We start from the raw sequence: 22379 nt of genomic DNA on the forward strand, positions 1-22379 counted from the left end.
TACTACACTTTAGTGAATCGTAACATCTTAAATGTAGTCACCATACAGAAATATTAAGAGATTTTATCACCAGAAATATTACCCAAGTATAAAACTTTATTTAAAAAATGCAGCTCAGAGAAGAGGTAAAAACAGATTGCACACACATGCAGGCAAACAAAACTACGTTTAATCTATATTGACTGTGTGCCTCACAAAAAGAATATCATGGTGGTGTTTTTTTTTACCTTATCACAAACTACTGATGCTAAAAAAGAAAACATTGTCTACTGTAACAAATGTCCACCTTCTGACACTTAAAAGTTTAACATGGTAGAATCCAACTTCCCACTCATGCAAATTATATACTCAAAACAATTTAAGAAAACATTTGAAACACTGCAAGAATTGAGTTTTCTTAAATAAAATACCTTAAATCCTATCAAGAACATGGCATACACCAATTAGTCACAATATTAAAATAATCTCTATATTTCTACACTCATTGCCCATTTTATCAGGACATTATGCCACATTTACCTACTGTGGTCCATTTTTGTTGCACTACATACTTTGTTACCCTACCCTCTCCACCATGTTTTTCAAAAGCCAACACCTCTACAGAACAGGCATTATTTGGGTTCTGGATAATTTTCAGTGCTTCAGCAATGTGGTGGTGGTGTGTTGCTCTGGTATTGGTGGATCAGACATAGTAGTGCACCTGGAGTTTTTAAACAACTGTCCACTGATTGATCACTGTATTGGAAACACCTAACTTGTTGGTATACCTTGCAGATGCAAAGTCAGAGACAGCACTTCAGGTGTTGCTGCACAGTTTTAGATCATCCTCTAGAGCTTCATCACCTTTAACAGTACAGTGCAATATAGGCCACATGTGCAGTGGAGTTTATAAAATGAACAATGAGTCTAGGTGTGTATATTAAAGCACTTTTTCAAATCATAATTTCTTTTAAAAGGAAGTCAATTTTATTTTATTTATTTTTTTTAAACAGATACAATGGAGTTCCAGAGCCACCCTCAACCAGATATTATTTCACATTAGGATCCCACTTCTAATGTGGTTTCTGGCTTGACTCTTGGCTATTTGGCATATTGTAGGGACAGGTAAATGTGGATTTCAGCTTGTTCACACGCCTTGTTTAGCAACACACTCAGACTTCACTGCATCCACCAGGAAGCTGAGCTCATTGCACAGGGTCTCGTGTCTGAAGGCCATGCGGATCTGGGCAACGTTGGTACGCCGAATATCGTTCCCCTCTGGTCCATCCTGCAGGTAGTTCTCCCCTAAAAAGTTTTTCTTCTCCTGTTAGAGGCCAAGAGAAAATGACAAGTTACAAATGAAATAGTAATACTTTGCTAATTTGATCCCACCCACGTACAGCCCTCTCTGTGCAGACCTCTACTTCAAATCCTGTGATGATAGATGCTGTACTACAGCCTTTGTAATATTTGGTATTTTTGCTCCAGAGCTCACCCTACTGTTGCAGAGTGTAATTCACTTTTAAAACTCTGTCTTAAAATCAAGGTTGCAGAAGGCATGGGTGTTTATTCCTAGCACCATTCACAAGTTACATAGTACAGTTTCTGTAGAGCCGAGTCTGGATTAGCAATTACAGAGGTTCTATTCCATTATTTGAAGCTGTAAAAATACTACCTAGTTTTCCTTCAATAAGTTAAAAGTTAATAAGTATTTAAGTCATTTTTGACTTGATACTATTGTATTTGTACATGATTGATCATTTTTTTGCTTAGCACCTCTTACTTTGACCTGAGCCTTCATTTTATTCAATACTTTGCTTGAGTATAGGAGATAAATAAATCTACCCACAACTGGCAGGCCATCAAATTCTTCTGGTGAGAACCTGACGGTAACCTAACATTACTGCAGACACACCTGTGTTTACCACAGACGTCAGGGAATGTTTAAGCTTTCACAGCAAATATTTGGCATTGATACAGATTTAAGAGAATTCACAGACAGGATTAATTAAATTGTTCCATTATAATTTCTTTAATTAGGGTTATTACACCAAGTACTTAAAGCCATTGTTGTCAACACTTAAGTCCCTGCATTAATAAGTCCCTGAATTTTTCTGCCAATACTTTACCCACTTATCAGCACACCCATCTTTATTACAGATACAAAGATTTTTTTAATTTTCAGAGAGCATGGATGGACCCAAGATGTCCAAACATTTACACAATTTGGTCATCTTGCACTCACTTTAAATAATTAATAGAAAGTCTATTTTTTCTCGTTTCCATTTAAAATCTTGTCTCATGACCAGTAATGATTAGTATGGATTTATCTGAATATATGAACACATGCAGCAGAGTAGATATGTTAATGAGGTTTTACCTGATGTGAAAGACCACTTTGTAGGATACTGTTCCTGGCAATTTCACAGACATCACATGTACTAAGCTTCCACAGCTGTGCTGCGATAGCATACTCCTCCATCAGAGCCTCCTGTTGGACACCATAATGTTAGTGACAACGATTTTGTGCCATAAAAATCATCCCAATACCCAATTACCTCTAGCCACAGACTATTTAATTTGCTCACCAAGACTCCTCCAAACATATGCCACCAAGCTTGGAGGGTGCAGACAAAACCTACATCCTCTGGGATGGCAATGTCAGCTACAACTTCTTGTCAAACTGACTCCAATGCAACATCACTGGACTGGTCAACATGCTTGCAAACAACAATTTCCTAGTTCTGTAATGTTAGCTAGCAGATGTTCTCATTGGCTAGCATCCTGAGAAGGGGGGTGCTATCCTACCCACTCAATGTGCTCAAGGTCATCACTGCGGACTGTAATCTCCCAATGATAGGGAATCCTTTAATAAACCATTATACTACAAGTGAAAACAACAAAAATCTCAGATTGAAAACACATTTTCAACATGTATCCCTAAGATTCTCTGGAATGCCTGTCCAGAAATAAGGATCTTTAACCAACTCAGGCCTGTAATTGTAAGAATTTACATTCTGCAGTAATTAGACATGGTACTATTATCAATTCAATACAAGTCACTGACCTTTGTGTAGTGGAACTGCATTGGGTCATCTGTGGACAGGGAGACACACAGGCCCTTGTGTAGGAACTCTCTGAAAGGGTTTTTAGAGTACTCCAGGAACAGGCTGTTGTTGCTAAGAGGAGACATAGCAATGGGAACTTGGGCCAGGTAGTAGAGGTACTGCAGCACAGGACTCTGGGAAGGAGAAAAGGTGCCAGTTGGCACCATTCATTTAATTTGCATTTGAAAAGCTGAATAAGGAATGGCAACTGTCATATGACACAGAAACAATCACAAAGTGGTACAAAGTCATTCCATTATCAACAGATTATATTTGTTTGTAGGGATAGGCTTTGCTGGCCTTCTCTCATTTTTTTATTGACACAAACGCTGTCCTATCCTGTTAGACTGGTAGATGGGCACTTAGGTAAAAGACTAACCTTCTTCAGGTTGAGGCCATGAGAGATATTATCTGAAGTGAGGAAGGCTGACACCAGGTGGGTGATGGATCCTGCTTCACCACAATGGGGACGGAACTGAAATGTATTGAGGCCACGCTCCCTGCAAAACATTTTAATATGGTCTTTCATTAAACAGGAAAATGAATTATTGCAGTTATGAAAAATTTTGGTCAAAAGACTAAATATAATTTCTCATCTTAATAGTTCATAATATCTAGTTCAAACACTAATGTACTGGATATGCTATAGTAAATATTTTTACTATATATATATATATATATATATATATATATATATATATATATATATATATATATACACTATATATTTTTTTATTTAAAAATTATAGAGGAATGCAGACTTGCAGAACGTAATGATAAACGTACTTGCGCAGATTGTTAAGCACCATTATATTGGCGTACATATGGAAGAGGTAATAGCTATAAGGTGGGTTCTCTTCAACTGTCCACTCCTCAGGCTTGGGGCTCTTGTAGGAGAACATGTGATCACTGTGTTTGGACTCATCATCCACACTATCAAACCCTGTCACCTGCAGGCAAACCATTGTAAATATAGAGGTATGACAAACATGTAAAACATTTCAGGGATTTTTTTTAACTAAGATTGTTAACGTGAATTATTTAGGCTCATTTTACTATATTCAAACAAAACTATGGTATACCTCTACATCTGATACAACCTGAGTCACAGTTAATCCTGACATTTGATACTTTTTGTGAATCTAGTCATTTCTGATTGTGTGTAAAACTTTAAGAGCTACAGATTAGCCCGAAGATTGTAACTAAATACCTACACCTACAGACCACGTCATGGAACATTAGCATGATATCTCCTTTCACCAGCAGAGCAGCATGTACTCACATATTTCAGGAAAATGTGTATTTCTTTGTGCTTCTGTGGATTAACAGTTGCCTCAAACAGAGGGAGAAAGATGTTTTCCAGCATCTTGGCAAAGTTGGTAATTATCTTCTTGGATCTGAAAATGTCACTGAGTGACAAGGTATGCAGTAAAGTTACAAACAGATATGGTTAGAGTATTCTGACGTCATTGTTAATGTCTGTACCATCTTGGTTTTGGCATAAGATCTGCACAAATACATTTTTGTAATGCCAGTTTCTAAAAGTAGGACACCAACACTTACTAGATCCTTGGCACCTGTATGATCCACCTTAAGTTGGGTGAGTAAACCTTCTGCTGGATGAACCATTTGGACAGGTGCTCCCACTCTTCTAATGAACGACCATATATGGAAAGGCGAGGCTCTGCATACTGGTACTTACTCTCCTCCAGATCATGAGCCACCTCCTATACAGACAAACATTGTGGAAATTTATTATTAAAGTTCATGCGCCATTAAACACCACCAACATGCAAAGTGTTCATATAGAGTATCATATCACAGAGCAGCTCCAGTCATATCTGGACTATATAACCAGCAAAGTTTTCATAATAATTTTAGCAACTTTAACAAGATTATATTTTAGAATAATCTGTTTAAATATCTCATGTCAGAAAATCACATACACCTCAATGTTTTTAATCTAACAGTTTACTTTATATAAGCATTAACACTGTAAAAATATAACACTTCAAATATAAACGCCTCAGACCGTACTGTCATTATATACAAAATGAGCTGTGACAACAGCCCATTTTGAATCTTTTTGGGATGATACAACAAACAATGCATTAACAATATCCACTAATTACCCTAAGGCAGTCTAGCTCTGCACATTTGCATTGCTGTTATACCAAGAGCTTCTAAAAATGGGCACTATCATTCAGAAGTGATTTACATATCAATCCTAATGGTATATAAAAATATAAAATATTTAGGTTCTAGTCTGATAAGTAAAGAAGAGCAGAAACCCAGCAAGCTCAGTTAGTCAGCTGAGAACATAATTTATCAATGAAAGCCATGGAAAATCAATTACAAATATAGATTGAAATACCCATTCCTAGTACTTAACATGTTCTTAAAGGAACACTACAGACTTGAAATTAAGGGGGGGGATCAATAGTTTGCATTCTTTAAATTTTGGAAAAGGATAGAAGTTTCTGCAGTGCTGAAACCAGACTAGGAACGACAAAGGCTCTATTCTCCTTATTACAGGTCAATGAAGCATCAAAATGATTCTAAAATTTTAAAATAAATAATTAAAACCAAGTGTTGCTCTAAGTAACTCACAAATGTTAAAATGGTGTTTGAGGTTGCATTTCATGAGTAGTTCTTCTATTCTAACATCAAGGCTTGGATCAGTTCAGTACACTACCTTTATAAGACGTGCGAAGTACTCTCCATTGAGGTAGTTATCAGTTTTGAGGTAGATCTCACGAAGTTCACTTGCACCCACTGGGTTGTATTTAGAGTTGAACTTGTCAAATCTGTGAAAGGTTTGCCTTCCCTGGGATATATAAAAGAGACTCAGTAATGTTTATACCATGTTAGTAGTAAATGCATGAAATCCTTGCTGGTGCATGAGTACGTACAGCGTGAACATCCAGCGAATCCACAGTAAGGTCGTAAGGATCCATGCGCAGATTCCGAAACACCTGTTGGAGGGTCATCTGCTTCCCGCTCTTCTCCATCACCACCCGCTCCCCCTCTGTGTTACAGGTGTCCTGAATGAACTTGAGCAGGTGCTTCTGATTCATGCAGGCGGCTGCGTGGATGTGTGTGTCCACCTGAACAGAATTAAAATCATATCTGATCCAGTTTCCTGCCAAACTGAGTATTGTGTACAAAGAAACAAAGACATTATTAAGGAAGGATTTTTTTTTTTGGGTCGTTATGTTATGTTTCATACCTTTCTGACGTTATAGAAGTCTCTGTGTGGAACACCCTTTAACTCCTTCAGCTCAGCCATTTCATTCAGCATCTCGTGCAAGTAGAACTTAGACATCAGGAAATTTAGCCTTCTGTGACAATAGGACTTTCTGGAAATAAGCAAAAGGACATGTATACACAGAGTCCAGAGTATAATCACACAAACTAGTTAGTATGCATAGACCAATTAGTTAAGACTACTCCAATCTCTTGATGCTTTTAAGACGGCAGGGTGAACACTAGCTTCTTCTTCCTCTGAGACATGTAAAGCCAGATAATGAGTATTGCACTCACGTTGGTCCATCTGCAATCATGGCGAGTACATGACTCATGTCAATAGCGAAGGTCTCCAAATCAGGGTAAGGTAAACAGTGTGGTTTGTCCTGAGTCAAGGCCTCTGCATCATCGTACACATATATGATCCCATCCTTCATCTTCAGGGCATAGTTCAGGTCCTGTGGGATGTCCATTTCACTGTATGGATCTTGGCCCTCAGTTAAGCAAGAAATGGTGTCTGTAATCAACAGAAGGTACCAACACAAACATTTCTACACACCTAAGAAATAATAGCTTCATTTCTGCACTTGTATATGAATAAACCATATAGAATATCACAGTTAACCCAAGGATTAATAAATACGTCTTTTAAAAGACAAGTAATTCTAAAAGTAGCAAACAATTTTTATAATAGTAATTATATATATTTAATTTTGGAAATTGCAACTAACCAGCAATAAAGAATCAAATTGCTTTGTAGTGCCTTGTAGTAACCCACTTGGGAATGATCCTTCATCATTATCATCAAGAGCACTAGATGTTAATACGTATAATGCAGGGGTGTCAAACCAGATCCACGGAGGGCCATGTGGGTGCAGTTTTTCTTTCCAACCACACAGAAGCCACACCTCATTCCACCCGTTTTTAAATCATTGGATCTAATTAATAGATCTTGACTTTCAGTAGTGTGGGGCTTTTGCATGGTTGAAAAGAACACCTGCACCCACATGGCCCTCCGTGGATTTGGTTTGACCCCCCCTGGTATAATGGTTTTTCATGACATGAAGAAGAGTCACTGCATAAAATGTCTGCTCTTTTAAGCTGCTTACCTGGCAGAACTTCTTCCTCCTCGCTCCATTGCTCATTATTGGCAGCTCTTATAAATTTGGCAGTGGTCCTAGGGAAACGATGATATGCCAGACGACAATATTTCTCTCTGATGAACAATGCTTTCAACAGAGTTTTTGCTGCCTGCTCATAGTCTTCCACTGTGATCTGGAATAAAATGGCAGAGTCATAAAATAAATAAATAAATCTAATTGTGTTCTACTAATAATTTGATTGTGTATTCCACATTATACTTAAATACTTATTCTAATATTATAAAACATACACAACAGTAGAGATTAATGTATACTAATGCAATTCACGTTATTTTAAACCAATTCCAAGTCTAGGAACTGATGAAAAGAAAAATACAATTATTAATACTGGACATTGCAGTGAGTTTCAATTTACCTTTAAAAAAAAATAAAAAAGAGGACACATCAGCTGTAATGCAAAACAGACTACTGAAAGCAAGATGATTAAATTTAGCTATGTGAAGACGAACAACTTCTGGCTCCAGGTTTGCCGGACATGAGACATTTGAGGTTGAACTCAACAAATTACCCCTGCACAGTAGTCTCCGCTGATAGTGACCCTCTGGTATTCTGGGATGTTGTCTGGGATGGGGGGTTCGATAGTTTCAGGAGTGAGCATAGGCAGGGCCCAGTCTGCAGCTCCAGGAATCTGGAGGGATATTGACTGGGACCTCATCAGTCTAAAACTCTTCTTCCTAGAGAAGGCCAAATCAATATAAGTGACAAACACCACAGCTTACTGAGCAGATCTTTCCTTACTCATACTCTGAGTGCTCCTACCTTTTTACAGTCTCTGCAGAATTTTCCTCAGCCAGTTCTCTGCGTATTTCCTGCTCCTTGGCCTGGTGTAGGCCAATGGGACAGTCTTCAGGCACTGTAAACATGGACATGGCATCCCTGGTGGTTTCCTCCTTTATCGCTGAAGCATAAACTTTCTCAGCGAGCCGCTTCACGCTCTCATCCATATCATGGAAGGACATCTTCTGGAAAAGCCGCGGCATGTCTGCAAAACAAATTAAGTTGGAGATGGAGGAAGAAACACTGAAAACATAGCAAGTTTTTTATTTTTTTTTTAATAAAATGAAAGTGACTATTATTTTACATTTCATACATTCAGCCTCAGACAGCGCATCCAACCATCATGCAGAAGCTGAGCGTCCGGGCCAGCCCACTGCCCCATAGACGCTGAGCATCCGATGGGCGGGACAAAGTCCAGCATTTATCCAATGACTCGTCTCGTTTCGCTATTCAACTCTGTGGACACTCAGCGTCCGCACTGTTTAAAGCACTGTGAAACTGCGGGAAAGCCGCGTCTTTACCAGCGATACGAAACTGATTCTGAACAAAAGTTGAGCGCGTATTTATTCATTGACATGTAAACCAAACGGTATATATTTGATCACTTATTATTATTATTTTTTTTACAAAGAGCTTCCCCTGCAGTCTTAGAGCAATCGCCACTGGTGTACATAATTACAATACCAACTGTACTAAAGAACTTTTAACCTAAAGTATGCAGAAATATAGAAAATTCTACAGGGTTCACACTTTCATGTACTGCTTTACATCTATATTGTTTTCTTACATAAAGAATGGAATACTGGTCGCAATATTGACTACAGTACGATTTTCTATTTTAAAGTTAAGAAAAATGTATCTTGAAATTACAGTGTATAGTCCATATGTATATATTATATTTACATGTCCTCAACTGCACTATATTTTGTTTATGTGGTGAAGTTCTTGCTGAACACAGCATGTTTACATGTTGTTTCCCTTGCAAAGCTCATATACTCCCTGCCAATTAGCATATTGCAACCTGTTGCTTATCAAGTATTCCCCCAGTAGGAAGTAAAACGATGAATAAAGCTAGTAATATGATCCAAAGAATGTGGAAGAAACATAGGGTTAGGTTAAGTATGTGATGCAAGATCTCCAAACACTTTGCACAGATCATGGCTGTAAATATGTCCTCATGTGTCCCAAAATACAGATCAACTTTCAGTTTGTGTACACAGGTCTGGTTTCTGTAAACATCATGACACAGCCTTCGCTGGCATTCCTGAGTCCCCTGGGACCCACCCTCAAAAAGACGTAATGCTTTATTAAGTGCCAGGCTGCGCATTGCTGTTAGCTTTGGCCGTGCTCTAAGCACCACAGCCCAAGTGTCCCTCACGCCTTACTCGTGTAAGTTAGCACTCAGAGAGGTGTGAGGGCTCTTAAAAAGACGTTAACGCTGCTTGTATAAAAAGGGAAGTATGATCAATGGGCAATAAGAGTACAGACATTTACAGAGATGTATATCAGTTTGACATGCTGTGTTCAAGTGTTTTTCTTACTGTAAAATAGATTGGTAGAACAATTTAATAAATGCAATATCAACATGCCAACTCCTGACAGGGGATAATTATTTGAACCCTTAATTTTGACTAATTAACTAATTTTTGTCTAATAGTGTCCAAGTGTGACAGTCTACATTTTTTTGATTAGCATAATTTCATAATGTAAACATGATTTAACTGTCTTAGAACAGTACATATACATTTAACCCCTCTGTAGCAGTGAAAACAAACTGATGCATGAGTGCAGTAGGGACAGTAAGCGCACACACACACACACACAATACCATTTGTGCTCTAGTACTATTCAAGATAGTTTACACTAGGCAGGTTATAATGTAAATATTATGAATGGTCATAAATGTTATGACACAGTTGGCCATGCATTCCAAATGAATGAGGTTAGACCAAGCACTTGATCTGGGCACTTTTCCTGTCTTTATATAGTGTATATATTTATCTACTGGCCTGTACACTGCTTGTGCTCTGGTACCATTCCAGTTCCCATGTACTTCATTCCAGATATTACTGGCATGCAGTGCTTGAAAATGTTTGATTTTCCATGACAGTACAAATCTCTGAAGCAGTTTATTTTTCTTTGGCTTTCATAGAAGTTGTCTGGATCTTTATACAGGGTTTGAAACCAAGTTCCCGAACCACTTTAGTCACATTTTAGATGCCCTGTGTATAAAGGCTAAAAAAGGTAGGAAACGCTTAAGGATTTTAAAACGTTGTCAAGCTGTTATAAACATTAGTTCATCCAGATGAAGAACAGACTGGAAGACTGAGGGCGAAGATGCCTCTCTATTGACTCTCACTGCTTGTTGACATGTAACAGGACCCAATGTAACCCCGTCAACAATCTTGGCACTTTCCAGCAGAAGGTTTGAAAATGAGAGGGACACTTCCAGACTTCCCAGTGCAGCACATCTATGAAGCCTGCATTCCAGGTAGACTCTCTATATGCTGCTAGATTGTCTAGAAGAGATGGGTATTGATATAGTTTAATGGGCCCTAAACTTGCTGGATATATTCTGCCACAAACAGAGTCAAAAGAATGACCCACACAAAAAGACAAACATAGCTACCTGTTCAGTCTGTAGTAGTAATGGCAAATTTAAAGGATGTGTTTTAGTCCATAAAGTTTTAAAAGGAAAACAAATCAGAATTAAAAATGAGGTTGAAATTTGTTAAAAATTCATTAGTCACACAAATGTGATAATACCATATGAGAGTGAAAAAAAAAAACCAAATGAGAGCATCCATCCATCCATTATCTGTAACCGCTTATCCAATTTAGGGTCGCGGGGGGTCCAGAGCCTACCTGGAATCATCGGGCGCAAGGCGGGAATACACCCTGGAGGGGACGCCAGTCCTTCACAGGGCAACACAGACACACACATTCACTCACACCTACGGACACTTTCGAGTCGCCAATCCACCTGCAACGTGTGTTTTTGGACTGTGGGAGGAAACCGGAGCACCCGGAGGAAACCCACGCGGACACGGGGACAGTCACTCCTCAGACAGGGAATCGAACCCACAACCTCCAGGTCCCTGGACCTGTGTGACTGCGACACTACCTGCTGCGCCACCGTGCCGCCCCGTGATGAGATTGAGAATCAAATGAGAGCATAATGATTTTAATGTAGCTGCTGAAAAATATTCCTTGCTCTGGTCATGAATTTACAATAGTTTATTAATAGTTGTCCTGTTGGTCGTTTTGTGCTGCCTTCTTAACCAAGATTTGGTTGTAATTTTTTTTCTTTTTTTAAATCTGTGATCACTCTGGTTAACAAAATAAATACAACAATCTTTCACTTGGTAAAGAATATGTAATGCTGTGTATTGTGATTTATTTTTTATTTCATCAGGTGGGCTGCTTCAAAACACTTCACCTCAATGTACCAACTTTACACGGAGGAAAAGTCATTTTTAACACTGTTTTGATTTACAATCTCCCATACTACTGATCATAACTGATCCTTATATTTCTATTTAACAAGCTCTACTGTCGTCCACTGCAGGGGCGCACAGTCTCTTACCTTCTGTGGCCATCAGTGCCTGTTTGTGTTTGCCTGGGACTCTGTACTGGAGTAGCTTGTTGCGGTCTGATACCGATCGTTTCTTGTCTGTGTATGGGAGCCTGCTCCAGTGGGTTACTGTCTTAAATATCACCTAGTTCTCTATTTAAAGAGGCTGACACTGTCATATTGAGAGAGGACACTGAGCCCTTCCGATATGTCACAAATGGCAATCCTCTGGAGATGTGAGTGACAAATAAGAGAAACCTGAAATGCTGGCAGCTAACAGAACTGGGGTAGATACAGGGTTCCATTTCCCTGACGTTCTGTACTCTGTAACAGAGCTTGAGCATGAAGCAAGCTCACTGACTTTGTGGGGACAAGGTGTCCTTACCCCACACAGCTAACTGCTGGAATGGGAATATGCTACTTTATCTGCGTAATTTTACTCCCCTATAAGTACCAGTTATACATTAATCCATTTAAATTTTTATTTATAAATTTAGATTTTGCAACTATATACAGCCCAGGGTCATGGTGGGTCCAAGCCCAATCTGAATGACTGGCTGCAAGACAGTAACCATCAGACGGCACCACACATTCACCCAGTTGCTCTCACACACCACTGTGGACACTTTTGCACATAATTTATAATTACAACTAGAGCGTGAAAGTTAATGAACTTTTGTGAATTTGGCTGTCACATATTGCAACATTAGATTATATGCTGCTTAATAGTTAATGTTAAATTTACAGATCTATCCAATACTACCTTTAAAATACCACTAGCTTAAAAAGACTGCCAATATACTTTGACACCTTCCTTAAAATTCCACCTTAATATGCTCATTTTATTTAGATTTCCACCTCAAATTAAGTCTTTTTTTTTTTTTTAATATAAAAGGGGCAGCCTTTACCTAATGGTTAGAGACCAGGCTTGGTAGCAGAAGAATGCCGGTTCGATCCCCAGGAAAGGCAGGAACATCCATGGCTGAAGTGCCCTTGAACAAGACACTAAACCCCCACAAATGCTCCCCGGGCAATGGGGATGGCTGCCCTCCACTCGGGGTGTGTTCACAGCCCCTAGTGCACTACTGTGCGTGTGTTCACTGCCATAGATGGGTTAAATACGGAAGACAAATTTCATTGTATAATGAAATAATTGCACAAAAAACCCTCTACCAATAAACATACTGTAGACACTCAGGGATCAATTTGGTGTAAAAATTTAGCATTTTGAGCAAGAACTGACCGTGTCATGATGAGAACAAATTTTTGAAACTTGTTTGAAGTTTGGTGGCAACAAATTCGAAGCGTATAAGATTTTAAAAAAATTAAATAGCCAACAATGTAAAAAATTTATTTGTAAATATTAGCATTATGAGCACTAACGCAAAAGCAAATACAAAAAAGGGAGGTAGGTTTCTGTAACCAAGGAAACAACGTTCTAAAGAAGTACATTTCAATACTTATCTCTGACAGATTTTACTATGCAAAAATTATATCTTATTTGCATTGCTATCATACTTCATGGCAAAACTATAGGAACCAAGTTAGCCTGCCCAAACCGAGGCCTACTGTGCACACAACTTGGCATTTATATGCAGTCCACAATAACTTTTATACAGCTTATTCATTATTTTTGACCTAGTATATAATTTTACTTCTCTACTTTTGACAGCTTCCACTTACTCTCTATGTGCATCATTACTACTTTTCATCTAATCCAGTCAAATTCACCATCTATAAAGAACACACTGGTACAAACATATCATTGCAGAATACATTGTTCATAATGCCTAACCCAGTCTGCATTGCAATGCTGCATTCAGGATTAGCTCTTTTCTGACCTTGAATATATGGCGGAGAGACACGATGAGCTGTAAGCTTAAAATAAATGACCCCGTCACACTTTCCCTGCTTTCACAGGACTGTTATTCTTCATCAAGTGCTGAACAGCCCTGCACTGAGTGACTATGCCTCCACATTTACAGACAACGCCCCAGGAATTCTACAGGCAAACACCATCTGAAGGAATTCTAGACACACTGTAATGCTACTTCTATACAGATATAAAGATTTTGGCCTTCAGTAAGAAAGACATTTACCTGGATATGCTGTAGCTCACTTTGGTTGACTGCCTTGTGGTGTACGTAGGGTTTAATGAAAGTGAGTGCAAGGACAGGGCGTTTGATTTAGCTCTTAGCCTTTCCAAAGTTTCCAAGGAAACAACTGGGAGAAATATGACTCCGCCTAAACACGTAGATTTGGCTGTCCACCTGACCATCCCACAATGGCCTGCACCAACCTCCTTCTCTTGCTAAACTTTACCTTCCCCTCCTCTTTCTTTCAATTCATACACATTCACACTGACTTGCCCTCATTTCCTTCCTCAACAAACTGAAAGCAGATATCATCTCTTGTTTCTAACTGGAAAGTTAACCCTGCCAAATACATTTTGCATGTGAATAAAAACTTCATTATCTATCTAATTATTATTATTATACATATTATCTTGCAGCAGATAATAGTTTATCTGCCACAAGATATTCACCACTAAGTATATTGACTAGAGTAACATTTTTAGAACAAATGAGAAAGCTTTAGAAATATAGGCAGATTACATTTTAAATACGTAAACAGGTCTGTTCATTATTCTTGACAGTTCCTACTAATAAAACAGGACTTGGCATCAATTTTAAATTTCTTATTCTAAAAGGGTTTTGTTTTATTTAAAACAGTAACAATACAAAGAAACCTAGTTGCCTTAATTTGAATTTAACAGAAGATTAAACAGCAAGTTAACCAAATATATATATAGTCTTACATCCAACTTAACTCAGATTTTTAATGCAGCCTGTTACTCCAGGTCTTTAATATATAACTAGTTAATAGATGTGAGCAAACCCAGTTTAGCTATTTGAAGCTGAACTTTACCAACAGCAACTGGAGTTGAAGCCAGGCTGAGTGTCAATAAACCATATAACTTACTAGTTCATAGCCTCAGACTTTAGAATTTGTTTGAAGACCGTGTTGTTACTGTTAATTCTTTTGGTTACAAATTTATGAATATTATTTTAGTGTAAAATGTACCAGTTACAGCATAGAGCATGCCTGAATTGTATGTGTAAAACTACTTTAAAATGTAGGCCATATTCCCATGTCAAAACACAGAGCTTGCAACTGCAAAGTAAACCAAATTGTTTATCTTTGTCTGGAATGCACATTGTTTACTTAATACCCCAAATAAGAAAAAGCTAGAATTACATGCAGAATGCTTTAAAACACCCACACACCCCTTGACTTGTATTTCAGGGCAGTCAGATGAATCCAAGATTTTGTGTTTTGTCTGGTTAACTTTATATAATATTAGATATTTAAGACCATGCTAATATTGTGTTTTGAAACAGGTGTTTTCAACAGGTCATTTTGATAATGATTTGGTACAATGCATCATCCAGGAGAAAAGCTAAATGGCATTTTTAAAAAGGGAGAGATTTGCAAACACCACTGTCTACAGTGCCAAGAATAATCTAAAGATTCACAGATTGTGCAGAAATGTAAGTGTGTAATAAAAGTGGGGCAGGCCTAAGCTGAATAACCATGATCTCAGACTGCATAAAGAACAATCATTCTTTTCTAATCAATACAATCATATGGACTCAGGATTACATTGGCCATCCATTGTCAAGCACTACATAGCCACATCCACAAATGCCAGTTACAACTTTGCTGTGCCAAAAGGATGCCTTATATTTACTGTGTAAATATTTCAAGTAGTTTTTAAAAGAACTGCATGTGTGAACTGTGCTATAGAATAAAGAAAATGATCTTCCAGACTTTAAGGAAAAACTCTAAAACCAGGGTCATTCATGGTACTCACTTTTCCCAGTGCCCCTTGCACCATTAACGCTAAAAGGTGCACCGAAATATTTTGCACACATTACAAAAGCATATCATTGGAAGAATCAGGTGTTGAGTAGGATTAGCATGACTACAGTCCTGACATGCCTCAACAAAGAATGACACGCTGACACACCCAATGCTACAAATAACTTGTTGTGTTGCACACATTAAAACTTGTTTTCAGGTAGAATTGGAAAAACACCCGAAACACCTCATTACTGTGTGGGACTGTGTGGGACTAGTCTTCAGTCCCAAAAATGTCTTTGTCATTAAATGATATGGCAACATTTCGGTTGGTTACTGTACCAACATATTAAAAAATAACATTACAATAAAAAAAAAATATGAAAACAATACAATTCATTGCAACAATGGGTCATTGCAGCTGTTCTTGGAACATGGCTTTTCAGCGTTACCTCAAAAACAGCTACTTAGCACACTTATACTAATGTTTTACACTGATGCTCAGTCTGTGCATTTATTTATATATAGCACGCCATTGTTAAAAAACACACCCTCTGGCACAGTTACTCATTGCATTGTAATTTTGAACCAAGTGAACTCTTCCCTGTGTTCAGGCTTCTAAGCAGAAAATTCACAGGCCTACTCATTTTATACTATATGTACTAAGTACCTAGTCCCACCCATTCACTGAGAACACTATTGTTCAGTGTTTACTAAAGTTACTAAAAAGTACATATTCACAAGAAGGGCAGAATGGTGGCACAGCAGTGTTCTCCCCGTGACCCACCACCACCCTGAACTGGATAAGCAGTTGCAGACAAAGAATGAATGAATGAATATTCACAAGATTACTACAGTAACGTTTCAGCTTAGCCATTTCATTTTCCAGTTAATAAAAAAAAAAAAAATCGGTTATTTTCTCTGCCCTTAATTAGGCTTTTGTGGCTATTGGACATTTGCTGATAAGTGTGCATGACTGTACATTAGGCCTGCAGCTAAATTACTGCATAGGAGCAGCCCTAAAGGCCTTTGTCTTCTTATAACTATCCATTTCTCTAAAACCTTGTTATTTTTATATTTAAATGTTTTTATCATCATCATTTGTATTTAATCTTAATTTAAATTTCATTTGTGAATTATAGTTGGAAAATTGTTTAAATACCTTATAATAAAACTTTCCAATCAGAATGTTTTTGTCTTGATATCTGTAAATACAGCCATGATTTCTTTCCTGTTAGTAATGTCTTAAATGGGACAGGCTAGATCCCTTTATCCACAAGTAAACAGTTCTGGGGCCTTATTGAAACATCTATGACAAGCTTTTGTCAAAATACATCAAGAAACATAGTGTTCATGTGGTTCTCCATATTTAATCAGTACTCTTATACTCTGTGCTCGTTCCGTTTTATTCAGTTTTAGCTCATATTTGCCCTCTCACAAACACGGGCCCAGTGGTGTGACCGGAGAGACACTGACAAGGAGGCTGGACAAATCAGTAAATAGTGTCTGCTATGGAAGTAAGACGCAGCATAAAATCAGAAAACTCATTTCCTCAGACTTATGCAGATCACAGAGGGGGGAGAGGAGGAAGAGGGAAAAAAAAAAAGCCCTGAGGTCACTTTAAATGTAATTAAAATTTGCTAGGCAAAATAGAGGCTAATTTGTTTGCATAAGAATTTATGTGGGAAAAATAGAATAGAAAAACAAATTAACTAATAACGGAGTCACTAGTCACAAACAGCGGTTAAACCAGCAAAGAAAATCATCAAGGCAACAGCCCATTGTGGCAGTGGGTTAACACACTGGATTAACTGCTAACAATTAAAGTAGGGGACAGAATTTCAGAAATCACATTTTATTTTCAAGTTGAATCCTTTTGGGGAAAAAACATCAATTTAAACCTTCACTATAGGCCTTTAGCTTTTATAAATAGTGTGACTAGCACATCTTTATTTAAAAAAAAATCCAATAAAGCTCTATAAGACATTTAACACTAGTATATTTGCCTTATGCACCATTTCCTTACTGCAGGTGTAACCACTGCATTGGATGAATTGAGCATTGTATCAAAAAAAGGCACAACAGCCTCAGAAATTGTTGCACAGGCACCACAAACCTATTCTTTCTTTTTTATTTTAACCTTGTTTTTGTTCAGTAAATCCTATCAGTCTATACTTTCACAGTTATAAGCAGTTTACCCGATCTAAGTAGAAGGCAGGGCTTAACCTAACAAATTTTGCTATATATTTTGTTAATTCATCACAAGGTGTTATTTTCCCCAATAAGCACATCATATATTGGGATTTTTTGCTTCAACATTGACCGGAGCATGTCATACTCCCAGATTACTAGTGTGTGTTAATAAGATAAACATCCCCACTTAAGATATGACAACTGTGAATGATTTAGAATATAAATAAAAAGACAGCTCTCAGACATGTGACATGGGAGGAAAAAAGGGGAAAGAGAAAAAAAAAAGGAAGAAACCCTCAGACCTACTAATTGGGCAGAATATGAAATCTACCACTACAGCCTGCTGTGTGTGGTTTATGTACAAGTTGGTATCTCTCTTCCTGTTGTACTATTTGTAAATGTTTGTTGTCTGTGCACTTACCCTTTCCCAAAGCAGGAGTGGACTGTTGCTTGTTCAGAGGGTTTGTCTTCCTCCTCAACACAGTTAGCGGGTTTTGTTCCATGATCTTTCAAAGGAATGCATAAGAAGAGAGATCAAAGAATTGACATATAACTTATTGATGTACTTTTAGATAAGGGATGTCCCACTTTTTTTTTTTTTTTTTTTTTTTTACAACAAAGGGCTAGTGTGGATCAATGTTCTCTATTCCAGTCAGAGCACACCTTAGTTTGTGTGTTCAACTGGCCTCAGTCAAACAATAAATGGTGTGCATATGCTTTGGATCAGACATTTGCAGTTAAATTTAGACACCTTACAGTGAAGAATTTATTTTTTAAAAATAGGACTTTAAATATTATATAAATAGGAGTGTACGCAACTGAATACTCCTGTAATTGATTAACAATTCATAAAGTCATAAAGATTCAAGCCATAAAGATGTCAAGTCATAAATATTTATCATGTTAGCAGGTAGTGAAAGCTAAGTTCCCGTTTTGTCAGCTAACAGGAAAAGGAAAATGCAACTTTTGTGTGAGGCTAGTGTGAGTTTGAGTACATCTTAGTCATTTTACCACACTGAACACCAGTTAACTTCCTGTTTAAGATGAGGGCAAGTGCCATGAAATGTTACATCCAGCAGTCCTCAGTGTAAAAGAAAAGTTTGAGCAATTTATTTCTTATACTTGCACATATACACAGTTTTTCTTAGAAATGTTATTCCTTTTTTTGCCATGGCAAAAATTGGTGGTAATTGGCTTGCCAAGGGTAGAGTCTATTAACTTCCTTAAAAAACACTACTTAGCCAAACACTGTCATTTGTATTCTTAAGTAAAGGCACATATTTAATAGCATGAGAAGAACAGAAGATGAAGAGGAGTATAATGTAGGTATGTTTAGTGAACACGCTGAGACTTGCAGATCCTACTAAAGTAGAGAATTTCAAGCATGCTTTCGCTGTGAGGTTCTAAAGCATACTGGCAGTACATATTTCAAACAAAATAGCCACATCCTTGGCATTTTAAAAGGCACTTTTGTTGTCCAAAAGGACAAACTCCACACTCCATTACAAATATACACTTCAGAAGCTAGCTCTTATCTTTATGCAGCAGACTGGATTAGAAACTGAAACTTATGTCACAGCAACATAGACCTACTCACCTCTTCTTCTCTAGAAGCCTTTCCTGTATGTGTACTGTGTACTGTGTGTCTGTCTCTGTCTGTCTCCTCCTTATACAGGGTCCCTTGTGTGACTTCCTTGGGGCTGATGATAAGCTGCTAGCTTTAAGTGATAACAGCTGTTTTACAAGTGGCTTTAACACAGCTTTAATTCTCTCTCTGCGACAAGTGAGCCAGCTTTTAAAAGGTACAGAAGTCAACAGAAAAATGCATCAAGTTTGTCCTCTCACTGTGGGAGTGGCTCAAACGATTCCTCCAATAAACATATTTGTAGAAGAAATCTTCTAAATTCCTGTCAAAATCTCGCAATAGTGCCAGGAAACAGGAGCTACTTTATAACGACACACTTCCCCATGTAACTGTCAAGTGCACCCTGAAAGAACTCGGCTGGTTCAGATGAGCACAGCACCGTAAATGACAACATATGTTTCTTATATGTTTTGCTCCAGATTAGCAAAATTTAATAAATAAATAAATAAATAAATGATAATCATTATAAGGAATAAATAAAAGTACGAAAGTGTGGGAGGTATTTATAAAAAAATAAACATAACAGTGTTAATATTTAAAACTTGAGGTCTGGTTTATTCTACGCGGCTCTGTAGGTTTACTTTTAACAAAACAACATGAAAACACTGCTTATTGTTAGAGAGGGAAATGGCGTCGCGTCCAGAAGCTTAGAAGAGGCTGGCGCTCCCTCTACTGGCTGCATATTGATATGGAATTTGTAATACGGACCAGCCAAAAAAATAATAAATACATTTTTAAATACTCATTTGTGCACTTTGCTCCCTGATAGTAGTGGAGCACGTTTGGTCAACTGAGGGCAAAGTTGTCCATTTGCGTTTTTTTTAATATCACAGTTTAGGACTTTTCTTTCATTCGTTTTGTTATTCTTTGTAAATTGGACTAATAAATCATTATAATACAGCACAGTATATATATCAGTGGCGGATGCGGGTCTTTCAAGGAGGGGAAGCTCAATTTCGGCCTACATCATAAAATGTGTCGGTTTATTTATACACAAATTCTACCCTCCATTCCTTTTTAAGAAAATGCTTTTTAACCCTGTCGTACCAACAAGGCGTCTTTTCCAGGGACTTGACTAGTTTCCTCTCAATGGCCCGCAGAGCTAGGCTGCTTAAACGGCCTTGGCCCATGTGAAGTGTGTCCGCCTGTGCTCCCACGGATCTCTACACCAAAGGATCGCTGATTCGCTCATTTCGCTGTCAATCAAAAAGGCATTCCGCCTCAGACAGATCATCCAATCAGCATGCAGAAGCTGAGCATCCGGGCCAGCCGAGGCCAGCCCACTGCCCCATAGACCCCCAGAGACGCTGAGAGTCCGATGGGCGGGACAAAGCCCAGCATTTATCCAATCACTCGTCTCGTTTCCCTGCACTTGGCTGCTTCGCTATTGAACCCTGTTTAAATCACTGTGAAACTGCGCGAATGATTGAGAGAAAAGCCGCGTCTTTACCAGTGATAAGAAGCTGATTCTGAACAAAAGTTGAGCGCGTTGTAGTGCATATTTATTCAATGACATGTACACACAACAGTATATATTTGATCACTTATTTTTTTACATTTTAGGGGAAGCTGAGCTTCCCTTGCAGTCTTAGAGCAATCGCCACTGATATATATATATGTATATATTAGTACAAGCAACTCTCCAGAACTCCCTGTGAATTTAAAATCAGATAAAGGAGATTATAACGTTAGATATTATTCAGACCAGCGCACTGTGCGCCGACCGTTTTAAACCAATGGACTGCTCTCTCAGATTCTTCAGGTGGAAATTCCAATTACAATTGTACACTTTATGGGTGAGAGCTGACGAGTTTATGTTTCAGGCTGAATTTTAAGGTAGGTTTGAATATTTGTAACTCAGCTACAGAAAATCAATTCAGTTGATATTTTGAGCGGTATTCACAATAAAAGACGACATATCGCGTCACACCCGGAAACTCATTTACGAGTTAAGGTGGCGAAATAATACTTTAATCTTGAACATAATTCTATTTCCACTGCACTGACGCCGCTGATACTGACTGATTAGGTACATTTAGCCAATCAGAGGATTTAAAAGTTTTAATTTACACCTCCCGTACAACTATAATGTCTGTAAAATCGGTAGTGTCAAACATCAGAAGGGATGTCTTCGGGTGTGGGAGACTGTTTGATTTTGACTGAGCAGTAGGTGGCAGCACAGCACTAGCTATTGTTCATAAACCAGGAACGAACTTTGATTCAGTGGAATTTTTAACGAATGAATTCTCGTGTTGTAAACTAAACCAGATACGGTAGAATTTACAATACAGGCCATTAGCTGAAACACTGAATCTAGTGTCTACGGAACCTTAGGACTAAAAGTACAGCCACACCATTTACAAAAGGTTTGAATCCATTTTGAATAACACTTTGAATCGTTAGATGTATATTTAAATGCTTGGCTTTACCACCAGACATTACTCCAAAAAAGTATGGCTCTACATGCGGCGTGTTGCTTGTCTGCTTTATGCATGTCTCCTTGCACTTTTGTGTGCTCTGTTCTACCGTTGTTCTCTCTACTGTCTTTCATGTAAATTGTAGCATTCCAAATAACACTAAGTTATTTTCTCTTCATACTTTTATATTACACAAACGTGTTGAACCATGTTCTTGCACTGAATACTGCTCTAGAAATGAGACAGACACCTTCATTCTTTTTCTTGCAAACATTTAATGGTTAATCATACATTTTGCCTTCATATACCAATCATTCACAAAGACATGGGTTTATCAATAGAGCAGTTAAAAAACGGGTTAAAATACATTTCAAAATTTATTTCAAAATAGCAATAGCTAAAATATACAATGCCCAT

At 37.9% G+C, this 22379-nt stretch overlaps 1 protein-coding gene across 1 annotated transcript; it reads right to left on the minus strand.

Annotated features, from left to right (window-relative positions):
- Nucleotides 1-84: 84 nt before the first annotated feature.
- On the minus strand, nt 85-19689 carry ampd3b (adenosine monophosphate deaminase 3b). The gene is made up of 16 exons (XM_066685040.1): nt 19498-19689; nt 18322-18406; nt 8255-8477; nt 8004-8169; nt 7442-7607; nt 6630-6849; nt 6316-6445; nt 5999-6193; nt 5782-5913; nt 4650-4813; nt 4369-4495; nt 3873-4036; nt 3466-3586; nt 3047-3220; nt 2360-2470; nt 85-1303 (listed from the first exon to the last, which is right to left on the minus strand). The coding sequence occupies exons 2-16, from the start codon at nt 18401-18403 to the stop codon at nt 1127-1129; spliced, it is 2352 nt and encodes a 783-aa protein (XP_066541137.1). The 5' UTR covers nt 18404-18406; nt 19498-19689; the 3' UTR covers nt 85-1126.
- Nucleotides 19690-22379: the final 2690 nt, after the last annotated feature.

This window comes from Hoplias malabaricus, chromosome 11 (assembly GCF_029633855.1).
Source record: "Hoplias malabaricus isolate fHopMal1 chromosome 11, fHopMal1.hap1, whole genome shotgun sequence".
Taxonomy (NCBI): domain Eukaryota; kingdom Metazoa; phylum Chordata; class Actinopteri; order Characiformes; family Erythrinidae; genus Hoplias; species Hoplias malabaricus.

Coding starts and splice junctions, on each gene's coding strand:
- ampd3b (XM_066685040.1), bottom strand. CDS start 18,403: ATGGAACAAAACCCGCTAACTGTGTTGAGGAGGAAGACAAACCCTCTG. Junction 4,496..4,649: donor ATACAGGTGCCAAGGATCTA/GTAAGTGTTGGT, acceptor CTTGTCACTCAG/TGACATTTTCAGATCCAAGA. Junction 3,221..3,465: donor ATGGCCTCAACCTGAAGAAG/GTTAGTCTTTTA, acceptor TCTCCTTCCCAG/AGTCCTGTGCTGCAGTACCT.